This window comes from Numida meleagris, chromosome 19, assembly GCF_002078875.1.
Source record: "Numida meleagris isolate 19003 breed g44 Domestic line chromosome 19, NumMel1.0, whole genome shotgun sequence".
NCBI classification, from domain to species: Eukaryota; Metazoa; Chordata; class Aves; order Galliformes; family Numididae; genus Numida; species Numida meleagris.
Genome location: NC_034427.1, coordinates 2,771,885 through 2,786,814, shown reverse-complemented (window position 1 = coordinate 2,786,814; position 14,930 = coordinate 2,771,885). Strand labels below are relative to the sequence as shown.

Genomic DNA, 14,930 nt, shown 5'->3' with positions numbered 1-14,930 from the left:
CATGACTCAACTTTTGTGCTAAATCTTTTAGTTGAGTCATAAGGGGGAAAAAAAGAAGTGTCATTTTGAATTGTAATATCACATGAGCATCATGAGCAATCAATTGTTATGAAAAATTGTACCTTGGAAAGAAACAAAGAACAATGGAAAGTTCCAGACACGTTTTGCAGTGGCGTACATCTGATGGTCCGAGTTGCCAAGATACCCATTGCAAGAAAGCTTCCAGTTAGCAAAGGCATTTAGGATATCTCCTTAGCATTTGATGCTTTTTTCTGATCTCAGCGCTCCTGAATTAATTTCTGTGTAGCTACCTTAAACTCTTCTGATAATTTTAACTAGACACTGAGAGGGCTGAGTGTTCCAACCGCATAACATAAACCACCAGCATAATCCAGCAGGATCAAACCCTACTAGAAACAGCAGCATAGGATGCAGAACAATTAACAAGATGATAATTTTGTCTTTTGAGTATATTTCAGCAACCAAGTGAGAAAGCTAATGGGGACAAGAAACAACAGTGGCAAAGTAACTGCTAATCCTCCCTTCCCTTTAAAAATAAACAGATGAGAAGTGGTACTAGCAAGACTCAACAGACTGTCAAACGAATACTACAGAACAATGGAAGCCTCCAGCAGTGAAAATCCAGCAACTTAAGTTAACACTCTATACACCCCAGCAGCAATATACTTGAAAATTGCATTACTGCTATCTATCCCCAAGATGTAAGGCAGCATGAAATATATGAAATTACCTTGTCTGTACTTTTCAAGCATGAGTGTAATCCTAGGTAGACTGAAACACATTCATTTGTTCTTGCAAGCTTCCCTACTTCCACCAGCTGCACTGTTTGTTGGGAGCTTTCTCTACAGTAGCAAGCTAATAGGTAGATTATTTACTGGAATACTAACCAATAAATAACATTTTATTTCCGCCAATTTTTGGATCACATCTTTTATCTGAAGACCAAGACCTTATATAAACTATTTAGGCATCTTTAACATATGAAGATGGAAGTTGCTAAGACAAAACAGCTCATTTATTTACTTTGATTCCCATTTTCTCCTTTATATTCCTCTGATGTGGGGAAACACTTCTCAGAACAGCAGGTGAAAGAATAAGGCTTATCTTCTTTTCTATATAGGTCTACCCTACAAGAACAGTTCATGGAAATCAAGGAATGCCAAGGGTGTCGGTGTCTAGCAAGATGAGAAAGTCTTCCACCCAGCGATGCTTTTTCTTTCATTATTTTTGCTCTTTGGAGATTTCTTCTACTCCCTTTGAATGCAGGTAAGAGGGTGTAGAACATGGCACAAAAGACAACTGCTAGCTACTTCTTTCACCCAATCACAACATTATCTTACTTCAAAGCAGCAAGGAAGCTTCTTCCCACAGGGAGTCTTGCAGTTACTCACTTCAAGTTGGGAGGAAAGATTTAAAGAGACAAAAATAAGAACAAACAAGCCTTTTACTAAGGTAATCATACCTAGTTATTTCTACAGTCTTGAGAGAGAAGAGATAATAACCCTGGGAGAAGCCTCCTCACTGCTACAAGCTGTGACTGCACTCTCTGCATAAGACCAATGAGGACTGCTTGCCCCATCGCCTTCAGCCAGCACAACTGCAGCTCACATGAGCTGTCTGCTCCTGCACCACAGCAACAACGGGTCCCTGAGATACATCAGGGAGGTTGTAGGCAGCTGCACTATGAAGGAGCAAACGGTTTTCCCTAACACTCAGAAAGCTGAAGGATGTTTACTCAAGTCCCTTCACTTCAAAAAGATTGTTTTGTTTTCTTTCTTCGCTTGTTATTGCATTTATAGCTTGTATTCAGTCAAGAACTTTATACATTGTGAGCATCATACTTAGAAATCTGTACATTAAGAACAATCCCAATGAACTTAATCCCATGCGTACTTCTCTACCATGCTGTCAGGATGAAAACGCAACTCCTGACTTAATGTGTCTCTAGAAAGAAAACAAACAAACAAAACCTCCCTACCCCCACCCCAATCTCCAGTTTCTTTCTTACATGCACAATGCCAGTAGTTCAAGAAATTCCTGAAACTCAACTCAGTGGTGTGACAGGAAAGCTATATTAATTTCCCAAGTGGCTACAATGAAGATAAAGTTTATGCAGCACTCTCTGCTTGCTTCACACAGAAATGGAAGAGCTATGGTAGAAAGAAATATACAAAGTTGGAGAAAAAATTGAATTGTCAATTAACCATTAGGTGATGAACTTTCCTTGTATCCCAGCTGTAGCTTTGTATTCTTCCTGGAAACACCTATTCTAATTTATACCTCCTTGGCTAACGTAAACATTGAAAACAAGGAATACAAACATGGGAACATGACTGCCAGTCCACAGTGCACTGTGCAGTCCCGAAAAATGGATCCAGTCTATAGTATCATTTATATCCATCAATCAGCTCTCAAGGAAGGGCTTCATTTCCAGTTCTATTCTGGAGGTTAAACAGAAGGAGAAGGCAATATTTTCTTTTGAAAGAACACGTATCATTCTTTCTAACTGCCTATTTCTATGAAACAACGGCTTTGTCCTCATCTCTCTCCCCTCCTCAAAAAGCTATTAAGCTGGAGTGAAAGAAGAGGAAGCAAAGGTAAAGCTCTCAGTGAGAGGGAATGAGTGTTCGAAATCTCATCTCCCCTTTTCTCAGCACACAGCCATCCAATGATTAGAACTGAGTTAAAGCAATAGCTATTGGACAACACTGAACTAGATGATTAAAACAGAGCGAAGAGTTCAAGTAATTACTAGCCAGATTCGAACACCAGGGAAGGGAGCACTACGTTCCCTACATCATTGTGACTACAAAGGAATAAAGGAATGTGAGCAGCTTCTTCAGGCACCCCACAACCACAAAGCCGGTTTCTTCTGTTCAGTAACTTCATAACCTTCACAAATGGCTCACATACATACGCGCACACCACTCTGTGGTGGCCCAAGGTTCAAAAGAGCAACATTAACACACACCTGATCAAACCTATGCTTAACTTCTCATGGTGCAGCACACGTCAGTTCTGCAGACAATCCAGTTGTGTAAACTGGCAGAGAGAGAGTGCAGGAGAGTGAGAGCACGAAGCCTGGGGAAAGCCCTCATTATCACAGCTCTACTGATACTGCTGGCAGCGCCAACAAGAGATGCTTCCCTGTTCACAGCGTGATAACTTGGAGGACCTTGATTAATGCGTATTACTGAGGTAGACGAATTCAAATCTGCTCAGCAACTTTTGCAACCTGAATGAGTCTCATAAATAGCTGTGAGGCATGAAAATTCCTATCTGAACTTATGCACACTATAAAAATATTTTTAACAGTGAAATCTAAAAAGCATTTATTTCTGACCATAGATGAGCTTCTCTCCTAAATGGCTCCAAGTGAGGGACGAGGCTAGGATCTTCCAGCTACTCCCAGGCAAAAAAAGATAGATAGCTGCGACAGTGCTACTTTTCTTATCAGTACCCCCAGCCCAGGGGCCTGAGTGCCGCTATGGCAATAGTTGCTACATTATCCTGTGATGGCAAGGATATTGTGTTTCATTTAAGGAGTACATTTCATAGCAATATCCTGGGGTACAAAACCGTACACGTACCAAGCATGAAAATAATAATAATTTTAAAAAAAAAAATTCAAGAATCTTTTTCATATCTACCATTTATCCCAGTAATTGCTTTATATGAAGTGAAAGTCCGTGGAGTTTATGGTCACAGAATCACAGAATGGTTTGGGTTGGAAGGGACCTTTGAGGTCACCCAGTTCCAACCCCCTGCTGTAGGCTGGGACACCTCCTTCTAGGCCATGTCGCTCACAGCCCCACCCAGCCTGGCCTTGAGAGCTTCTAGCATCCACAACCTCACTGTGCAACCTGTGCCAGTGTCTCATCACCCTCACAGTAAAGAATTTCTTCCTAATATCTAGAATAAATCTACCCTCTTCCAGTTTAAGGCCATTTCCTCTCATCCTGTCACTACATGCCCTCATAAAGAAAGTCATCCTAAGGAACGATGTTGAAGTTAATTATATTTTCATTCCAGACACAAGCTCTACTCTGCAGTACATGTATAATGCCATATAATATACTTTCCTACCTACACTCCCCTTGTTTCACCCTAGCAGACCTACGGAGAGTCCGATTTCTAGGGCGAACTCCAGCCAGCAGTAGGCTCAGCTGTAGCAGATACATTTTCACTTCTTCTTTCTTTTAGGCTCTGGAAAGCTCTTTCTCCTAATAGTTCTTCCTGAAGTTTCATAATTAATCAAAACTATTCTGGACACAACTTCAGTGGTGCATGCTGAGACTGGTCAAAATACCAGTAGAGGTTGTCTACTTCATAATTTTAATAGTGAATTTGCAAGGAATTATATCTATATATATTTAATACTGGAGCATCTTAACCACAAACATAGATATTTTGTTTTAATTGCGTAATTATTTCTCGCTGATGTTTTTTTTCTTTTTTTAATAATTCTAGAGTATACTACAAGCAAAAGAATCAGATCACCAGATCACTAGAGCAGCTTTCACCATGTACCTGGTGAGTGAATAAATAGATGGTGCAATTACAGTGACAGGCATCACACCAGAAAAGAACTAGAGAAAAATCAGTAAGCAACTCTGGAAAAAAAAACAAAAATCCACCTCTCCCTCTGGCATCACTGAAGCTATCAGCTTCATGTCTGAAAACCTCAAGAAAAAAGGGACTGATAAACAGATGAGCTGTCCCAAATATCACAAGGATGACAGAAAGCCACTCAGCTAAGGAACAGACTGTCTTACATCTGTGTTGAGTAATCAAACACTTTAAAAATCAACAAAGACAAAACTGAAGAGAACAAGAACATATCCTAAGAGGTCTGTAGAGGGGTTTTGTTGCATACTCCAACTCCTGTTGTGGCAGAATAGAACAGATCTTACAAAAATCATCAGGTAGCAACAAAATAATCTCAAAGGACCTGCTGGAGAGTCAAAAGTGCAAAAACAAATCGGTTCATGAAAAATAAGTTATATATTTCTACCACTCTATCTGAAATGGGTCAGAAAAATAAACTGCAAACAACCTGCCATACAAACATATACGCAGTTTAAAATGTTAGTCACAGTTTGACATGAAGTGACAGGTTTTCTGGAAGGACATTTGAATTATATCGTTAATACAGACCTTAAGTGATCAGATTCTGGCCAATTTCATAGCGTTTTAAACAATCTTTACACAAGCAAACCATGCATTTATTTCAGAATATGAGTAACTGCCATGCAGCTTTTACTTGAGAGACAATTACAGCCAAGAAGCATTCCATCTGTATGTGATCAGTATAGCAAGATGTAGAAGCTCTAGGTTTTTTCACAACTGTCCTACAGAAAATGACTGTATGAGCGACTGTGAGAGTTACGAACTGGAGCAGAGCTATTTCCACAGGAGCACCAAAGGGTGGTAAGGTGTGCAGATGGAAATGATGGGTTTCTCAGGCTTTGCGATTATGATTCTGAAGTGCAAAGAGAAGAATAAATTTACTGTCACTTATACCAGCCATGCAACAGAATCAGTTACAGAAAGGTATTAGCACAGACAGTGAACAGCTCTACAGTGGCTGTTCTCTAGCATTCTCAGTACTACAAAGGTAATGTCCACGTAGTCACGTATTACAACCGAGGGGGCTTGTTTGTGTTTAATGTCACTGATTTATCTGCTGAAAGAGGCATCTACTGTTCCTTCCAATTTCAGATGCTGAAGTAGTAGATGTATTTCAAATAAAAATTCCTCTTTACGTATCTACTAAATTATGCAATATCAAGAAACATAAATCACTTTCTCATTACCGTAATAAAATATCTTCTGTCTAAGGGAAGCAAACAGGTCTTTACATGAGAAAGATATACAGATAGTTTCTTCAACCTTGACCTTTGTTGAAAAAATCCCACATGAGTTTATGCTCAGCTGACTGGGAGAAAGCGTGTGAGGCAGGGTATTAGCTTGGATTTAGTAGGTTTAGGGACAGGACTATCAATTGAGCAGAACTTCAATTACAGACTAATTTAATGTATACCCAAGTACATTACTGCAATTCAATAAACATCTCTTCAGAATTAAACAATTCCAATTTGCTTTCATTTCAGCCTGTATGTATGCGTTACGAATTTGCTATTATCCACACTAAAATTAGTCAGACTAGAAGTACTCATCCATGCAATCCCAGTGTTTCACAGTGCTACATCAAGCTAACCTCAAATAAACCACTTAACTTTGCCTGCTTACTATACAGGAGCATGGAGCAGAGGAGTGTGCCTTCCCATAACAATATTACTCTCAAGTTTTTCTGGCTAGGTGCCTGCCTGGGTGATTCAGCAGTGAGTCTACCAGTGTCTCTCATTTGGCATGTCCAGCCATTCACGTTTACAGCTCACTCTTCAGTTTTCCTACTCCCCATATTGTTAAACATGCAAGTGTCAGGCACGTGCCCAACTTTGCATATTCTGATACTGGTTGCTCTGGAAGACTGCCTTCCCCTTCTTTACGATCATACAGTACTAATATGCTGCTCTTGGCAACTCAGTTTCATTTTAATCATGAGTTAACTCCTCCAGCTTTGAACAAGTAAGATACTAGATAATTTGGTGGGAATCAAAAGCACTTGGCACCTAATCTGAATATTCTCTTCATGATCAGTGTAGTCTGAATATCTGCAACACTTGATATTTAAGGTATTGTGAAGGTATTAGCACTAAGTGACAGATTAAGTTGGTCAAAAAGTACTATAGTGGAAGAAAATGATCTCATTTCTGCAACAGTCCTCCTTAAAAAATGAAAACATTTCAATCAATAAAATTCTATTCCATGAGAAGATCCATACTACAAATTCCTTCCACCCACATCACTACCACCTTCAGCAGAGATTGAAGCGGTCTCAGGGGAGACAGTCACCTTCTGGTTTCTTCTGCTAAGATGCAGTGAGCATCCCTGTGGTGCAGCTTGAGTAACATTAATAAAGCAGCAAAATAAATAGCACTTCACTCCACGCATCACGGATGTTCTTAAGCAAATACCACCTTGCATGTGTCAGGCATGATGCTTCACCTCTTGAATCGCAGTGAATAAGAAAAACCTCCAGCTTCCATCAAGAGCTACTGACATCCCTACTGTGTACATTAGCAGAATCAATCCCGATCATCTACACCCAACAGCCTTGAGCAGACTCTTCTGACATGCAACACTATCACAGGATTATTTACGTCCGATGAAATGTAAAGCAAGTCAGATGAAGCTGACTGACAGTTAAACTGTTCTGCTGACTGCAGTAAAAGTATCCATAGCTACCATGCATTACTTCAAGAGCTCATGAAGAGGGCTGTATTCAGATGAAGCTTTGATTCAAATACTTGTTTGAAGAAAATGATTGAAATTCATAGCACTTCTACTCATTTCTCCTACTTGAACTTAGTACGACTGAAAGAGGAAGGCCCAATAGGAAACGTTCATCCAACATAAACTTGCTATTTTAATGCAACCTACCTTTCACTATTAATTCTGCATAATTTGAAACTCCAGATCCACCGTCTGAACGAATGACACATCGGTATTTGCTGATACTGCGTTGAGAGGTGTCAGCAACGCTGACAGTAGCAGAGAAACGCCTGTGGTTGACCACTCGAGTGACCATTAATGCCGTATCTCTCCCATTCCACTGCTGTGAAGACAGACAAAAACAACAGATGTCACAAAGGCATACAAATTATTCAATCTTTGTTACTCTTAAAATTGTTCAGACCTTCACTAGGTTAGATTCTGTGTACGCACAATTGTTCAGGAAAAGACAGTTAGTAATGTCCCTGAACAATTTACAGGCACTCTGGATTTTGTGAACTAGTGGGCTTAAATGTTCTTATATATTTAAGTTTTCATTTCTATTTAAATTCTGATATGTTTCTGTGCATTTGATGTGTTATGTGTATTGAAAAGGCTGGAGAGTGACAGCTCAGACTATTTGTACACAGTATATCCAGAAGCTCAGCTAGGACATGAAAATACTACAAATGAATGCATTTTGTACTCCGGTGAAAATGCTATAAATGAACAGATTTTATAAACCTGGCATTTTCAGGCGTAAAACTTTGTTTCCAGAACAATTTAAATACATCAGTTGGATGAACAGAAATCTTTATATGTCCAGCATTCCTCAATAACCCTCTCTCTACCAATGCCACGTTACATTTTCCCAACTGGAAAAGTGACAGATGATGAATTAACTGGAAATCAGCATAAACACCTGAACTTGCTCAGTTGGTCCATTTTATTAGGAGGCTCAAAGGAAAACACAAAGCCATTTTGCCAGTTTCCAGTAATCAATTCTGGGAGGTATTTCCAAGGCTATTTTCATTAAATCCTTCAGTTTCAAAGAGTGGAAAACACATCCCCACTAGCAATGATGATTTCTTCCCAAACCCCTTCTTCCCTTGGAAAAAAGTTCACTGTGCTTCAGATCAGAAGTGTCTCCACACATACCTAATCTTTCTGTGGAAAGATTTCACAGAAAGAACTCAAGATACAGAATAAGCCAAAATATATTTCTGTTAATGCTAAAAGAACAGCATAGGCTAATACATTTCAGACTAAAAGGTAAATTCGAGGATAATGGCTATGATAAGAGTGCGGTTAAAATGACTGTCAAGTTATTTTTACATAATGCCAACCACATTTCTCACCAACACAATCTTTCTCCCAACATTAATTTTCGTTTATACCATTACAGAAACTGATTCTTGCCTGAGTATTTAGACTAGATTTTAAATTGTTATTTTTAAAGTTTATTAAAAAGCCTGAAATCAATAAAAGTTATTCAACCACAAATACCACAGCAACTATGACAAGTGTCTGCCACAGATGATGATGCAAGTTTTCTTCTGCTTTTGTTTTTTAAGCTTTCTGTGTGTTTGTTTCACTAGGCACTACAAAAAAGGAACTGAATTCTGCCCTCAGAACATTAAGTTAAAAAATAGTACATGTTTAAATTGGACCATATGCAGAGAGTCCTTAAAGAACATTCTTGCCAACAGAGGCCTTCCGTCACCAGTCTGAGCTGTGAATAAAAGCTGATGACTGGTTTAATTATTCTGAAAATGGAAGTCAGCTCCATGGACACGCACAGTAATACAGGAACAGAGTCCTTGCTTGGGACATTAGGTGTTTCATGGTGTAACACCTTAGACAATGCAAAGAGCTCAACTACCTTAAAAGGAAGAAGAACTCTACGTATAGAACATGGCAATGCAGGGACTCCAAGCCACCATGCACTGGACAGGGCACAAGAAACAAGTTTGTCCTTCACAGGGAAACAGCCCTCCACCCTTCCAGTTTGCTAAGTGCTCCATTTCTAACTTCAGAACTGAAAATCAATTAAATTTGTTACTACATGAATAGCACAACACAGTCCTTCAAGTCCAACCAGTAGGATGAAAATAGACATGAAGAGAGGGAACTCTTTGGTTATTTAGTGAGCAACCAGAGGAACAATCTGTTGTCAATGCAGCCAAAGGAAACTGGGAGGAAGCAGCAAAATGGCTACAAACTGGTTTTGCCTGTTTTTAATTAGCCAGACCTTAGGGTATGTTTCCATCTCAACACACTTTCCTCAGCCTTCGTCAACAACATTTTTGGAGGGCAAAAAGAAAGAAGACTGAAAATTAAGCAGAAGGGATGAACTATTGCACTTGTTCTGTCTTTTCTTCTTTAAGAATGAATGCTTACAGGTGCACAGACATTTGTCTGGAACCAGCATTTTGCTCTAACTGGCCACTTTTTCCATCTTCTGTAGCACAATTCTGCATTTTACCATCTTAAACTCTCATCTGGAAACGATTTAAGGCAGTTCTCAAAGGATCTTGATGATAAGCATTTGCCTCACCACCCACTTGTCCTCTTTCTACTTATTTTACTAGAAAAAATTGCATCACTTTACCTGGAGCCAGAGTTTGTCATGCTGGGACCACTTCCCCCCAGCAATGCACTGGAATGTCGCATTCTGTCCCACATTAACCTCCACATTCTGAAGCCGTAGGAAATGAGGTGCTTTTCCTAACAAGAGATGGAAAGAATAGGAAGGGTAGAGCAAGGCAGCAACTGTATTACACAGACACAGATGTCAGCACCTAGCAAATCATCCTATTCCTGACAAAGTGATTTTGCAAAATAAAGCTGTCCTTCAGCACTGAGCTACTCGCTGCAGAGCAAGGTGATCTTACAGAGAACAGGCCAAGTCAGTACAAACCTCCAGCACATCTGAACACACAGACTTACTACCAGAACACAACACAAGTTCATGGTCATCAAAGCAATTTGTTACTCCCTTCTGTAAAGAGTAACTGAGTACATTTTTTTCTTTAGAAAACTGTGGTTCTGCAAAGGGCAAAAAAAAAAAAATCTTGTATTTGAGGTTGTCAAGCACGACTGGCCAAAACAAATTCTTAGAAAGGACTTCTCCTTTTAATTTTATTGACTATCAAATACATCCTATAATTGTGGAATAACAATGCCATTGATATCAAATCATTGAAATTAAATGAAATACTGATATTACTGGTAGTATTGTATTGCTGCATTGGTTAACAACACCAATGTCTGTTTTTTGCTGACAATAAATTCAGTACTAGGTCAAAACTAAAGCACTGATATCAAAATGCTAATATCACCAATATATTTGGTGACAGAGGAAAAAGATCACATGATTATCTGTTTGACTAAATATCACAAGAAAATAACTTAAAAAATAATAGTGAGTCTGACGCCTCAGAACGAGCATTGTGCTTGCTGGGCTTCAGAAGAAAGTTTGGGCACCAACCAAACACTCTTAGTAGGACACAGAACAGTCTTGTAGTACACTAAGGGTCAGCATTTTTCAACTTCATCTTTACATTTTGAAGTAGAAATAGTCAAAGAATTACATATTCTCAGAGCACATACTAACCTATATTTTTCTATTGGAGTAGCTCTGGAAGGATGTGGGCACATGCACGCAGGCAGCCTGGCAAACAGATGCTTGTCTGCTACAGGCACGTGAACAGAGAACGCTTGCCTGTACGCTCTGTCAAAGGTTTTTATCTACTTCATGTGCCACATTCTCCACACGCCCGGTTTGCTGACAACTCCAGCAAACAGCCTGCTGAAAGACACCGATTCTGTACGATGGCGCTTCCTGGGGGTCAGTGATGTGTGTCAGAGGTTACTGGAAAACCACCTTTGGGTGACACACAGCAAGCACTGCGTGCTGCTTGCAGGCTACTAGGAGTCACTTGTGCCCGCAGGCTGAGGTGTGTGGATAGGAGCGAGCTCCAAACCAGCAGCTGTGCAACCCAGGTACGTGCAGCCACACCAACCCCAAGCCCCAGAGCTCAGCTCTCCCCAACTTCTAGGGCACTGGACTGTCCTACGATTGCAAGCGCTTGTGCGTACGCAGTCAGTGCGCCTTCAGCACAATGAAAACTGATTCTCTGCGCATTCCTTCTCAGGATTAAAAAAAGCAATACTGTCTAGACCTTTGTGTTTCTACACCACTGTGTCATCGGGGGTATTTCCCAGATTAATAAAAAAACAAAACAAAACAAAACAAAAAAAACCTGGTACTTAAGGTTGTCTGCTATACTACGATTTATGAGGATGAGGGAGAAGCTAAAAAATAACCCCAATCATTTCAAGCGACATTCAGGCTCAATCAGAAGCTTCCACATTCCCATGCTTTGAGTTTTAACAATTGTAAAATGAATCCAAGGGGCAAAGTAAGTCTGTACAATGTCACTGGTGGCATTTACCCCAGTAGCTGTCACTGCTGAACAGCAAAGACAACACTGGGAATCAGACAAATATTTACTAAGACTGCAGAGAACTCACAGTGAGGAGGGACCTGTGCACACTGCAGGTTGCCAGCAGATTCCAAATGCACTGGGTATGGTTTGAGTCATTTCAGCTTTAGGTCACCAAGATTGCACTTAATTTTCAAGCGGGACCTGCATGTACTTGGAGAGTTGGATTTAAACACCAGTTGTAATACTCCACTAAGCAGGGTTTGGGATTGGTGGTATGTATTTTGTTTTAATCCCATAACCTTCTTGTCTTTGCCTCACAGTTGGTTCTGTGGCCTCTTTCCCAGTAAAGGGATCAGTCACCACCAAACATGCTGTGGAATGCATGCACATCATTTGGGGGATTTGTTTGGAGGCTGCCAGTTATCAGCAACATCTGGTCAACACAGATTGTAAGTATTTCTTAATGAAGTAAATACACCCCAAGGCCTGAGCAACGAGCACATGGTAAATACAAATATAATTTAGTTAAACAGCAATTAACCATACTGCAGTTATCAGAAATGTCCTGTTAAACTTGAGCCTTGTCCGTCACTTTGAATGGCTGCTATTCTTTGAAACTCTGTAGTGTGATAAGAAGGGCGGATCTCACCGCACTGATACGCCCCACTGAACTCTGCTGGGAAGAGCTGCCACTCACTCACTGGAAGGATGGGCTAGAGAAAGGGGCTGTTAAAGCTCTGATGTGGCAGGGTGGTGGGCTACCTTTCCAAATGGCATCAGGCTACCTGGAAATACTGCAGCATCAAAATAATAAAGGTAGGATTAATATAATATTTCAAAGTGTCACCCAAAAGTGCATTTTAATATGCTACATAACAACTAAGAATTCAAGCATTAAAAGACATAGGTTTATCACAGATTACTTTCAGAAAAATAACATGTGAAGGAGACATGTCTAAACTCATTAACAATCATGAAAGCTGTTAAAAATCCATAGAAGAGATTGTATGCTACATACACAAAACAGAGATACAAAAGTCCTTGAGCTCCTCTGTGGATGCACAGAGGAACCAAAGAAGTTCACACACAAAAGTGGAGGCCTGAGGCCTCTCTAAGCAGGAAAAATGTAAGCTGGGCACAGTGCAGCTAAGATAGAAGAAACAGAACAAATAATTTTGAACAGTGTAATGAACCTGCATTAGTTTTTATTCCTGTACAAGTCTAAATGAGATTTATGTTTTATATAACTCATGCAGAATCTGAATGGGTTTAACATTTCTTTTGAGAGAGATCTTTGGGATATGTCCTTTACCAAGGAAATACTGAACCAATTTTTCTTCTTTTCTTAAGTTAACCACACAGGACATTATCAAAAACATTTAGACCTTTTCCTACAGCACCACAATTCCGAAACAACAAAACAATCAGAGTTTTATATTCTTGGGACAATTCTACAAAGAGAAACGTCCACAGACATCCTGGCACTAGTGACAGACTCCGAGCAGCTTTGCCTTTTGTACAAATTGGCAAGTTATTTAATTGCACAATGCTGATTGTCCTTAGTTGTTTCGGGAGATACCGAGTTTAGAGTTGACTGAACTGGGTAAATCACTACTTTAGACTGCAAAGCCTGGTATATAACACACTGAGATGGATAGAAAAACAAAGAATGCTCACTGCATGGATGGGCAAGAACTCGGACTTCATCCACAGCTATGTACCCTGGGTGTCCTTTCAAAGAGACAGATTCAAATATCACCTGAAATACAAAGAAGAGGTTTTCTTAAAAACATCACTAGTCATTTGGTCAGTTACCACATTCCACTCTTACTCCAGTGTCTGATTCATTCAAGGTATTTTATCATTAATAACGAAGGAGTACCCATACAACACAGCATGAAGATGCATATCAATGACTGAAAATCTGTCTGATACAGAAAACAAAAAGTCAGAGCAACGTTAATTAGGATTAGTGAGAACTATGTACTGCTTCAACTTGGAAGAGCAAAGAAATACCCTGTGTTTACACACACACACACACACACACACTATATTCACTTTTAGCACTATTCCAAGAACATCAGACATATAATCATTTGACATCTTATTCCAATTAGCATGCCTCAGAAAGTTGTGGAATGCCACTTATGAGATAATTTTCTTTCATTGAATCAATAACACTGCGTGGATTCTTTTGGAGAAAACCTTTTGCATTTTCACATGCATGCCACTGCAGTACCAGAGAAAGTAATGAACGAGCAACAGATGACCCTGGATTCTAATAATGGGACTGAAATGAGATTCTCCCAGAAATAACGGAGTTGATTCTGCCTTTCCCTGGATTGAACCAGCAGAGAATTTCTGAGTATGTAAAAATGTAATATTTCTCTATGTTAATGGTACGCTACTTAGTCCTATTTTATTTCTGTATCTAGACAATGAAAATGTTCCACTAATTTGAGACTGATTACACATATACGCAATTGCTTCTGATTTGAAGCGTTCTGTTAGTAAAATACACAGACTACGTGCAAAGAGTTTGGGGCAGGGCAAGGGGACCCTAGAAGACTGATAAAGAGGTCATTTAAACTGACTATTACCAAATAAGCAAAATAAAATTCAGGAGAAAAAAATAGTATTAAATATTGTGAAGTTTACCCAAACAACGATTAAAGGATAGCAGGGCATGAGAAACAGGGAATTTGGCAATGTTAAGCCAGAAAGGAAAAAAAGGAAAATGCAGACTGATTAGTTAACATTGAACATGGTAATGTCACCTGTCGAGTTAGCGATGCTCTTCTCAAAGGAAAGGAATGAAGTGCTATCCTTAACTCTATGTGTAGAGATGAAATGAATGCTGTCTCCAGCATTTGAAAGAGATGCCCCCAGTTTTGCTTTCTCTTATGACAGCGATGGCCATGCTCTAACTTACTCATTTTTGCATGAGTTTGCAGTAATGCTTTCAAGGACAGAGCTAATTAATGTGCTCAGCTGGCACGCTTACTACTATTGCAGCAGCATTCTAGTGCAGCTACTCATTTTGCAGGATAATTCGTGACTACTAAAATCATTACCGGAACACCACCAAGTTTGTTAACTACTTAAAGCCAGACTTCAACA

General features: G+C 39.6%; 1 protein-coding gene across 9 annotated transcripts in view; it reads right to left on the bottom strand.

Annotated features, from left to right (window-relative positions):
- Positions 1 to 14,930, bottom strand: part of PTPRT (protein tyrosine phosphatase, receptor type T) — a 333,510-nt gene that overhangs the window by 261,164 nt on the left and 57,416 nt on the right. For all 9 annotated transcript variants that reach the window (XM_021416234.1, XM_021416235.1, XM_021416238.1 and 6 more), the window contains 3 exons: positions 13,488 to 13,569; positions 9,971 to 10,086; positions 7,528 to 7,702 (listed from right to left, as the gene is read on the bottom strand). In XM_021416234.1, the coding sequence (XP_021271909.1) occupies positions 7,528 to 7,702; positions 9,971 to 10,086; positions 13,488 to 13,569 (373 nt within the window). The remainder of the gene's footprint in view (positions 1 to 7,527; positions 7,703 to 9,970; positions 10,087 to 13,487; positions 13,570 to 14,930) is intronic.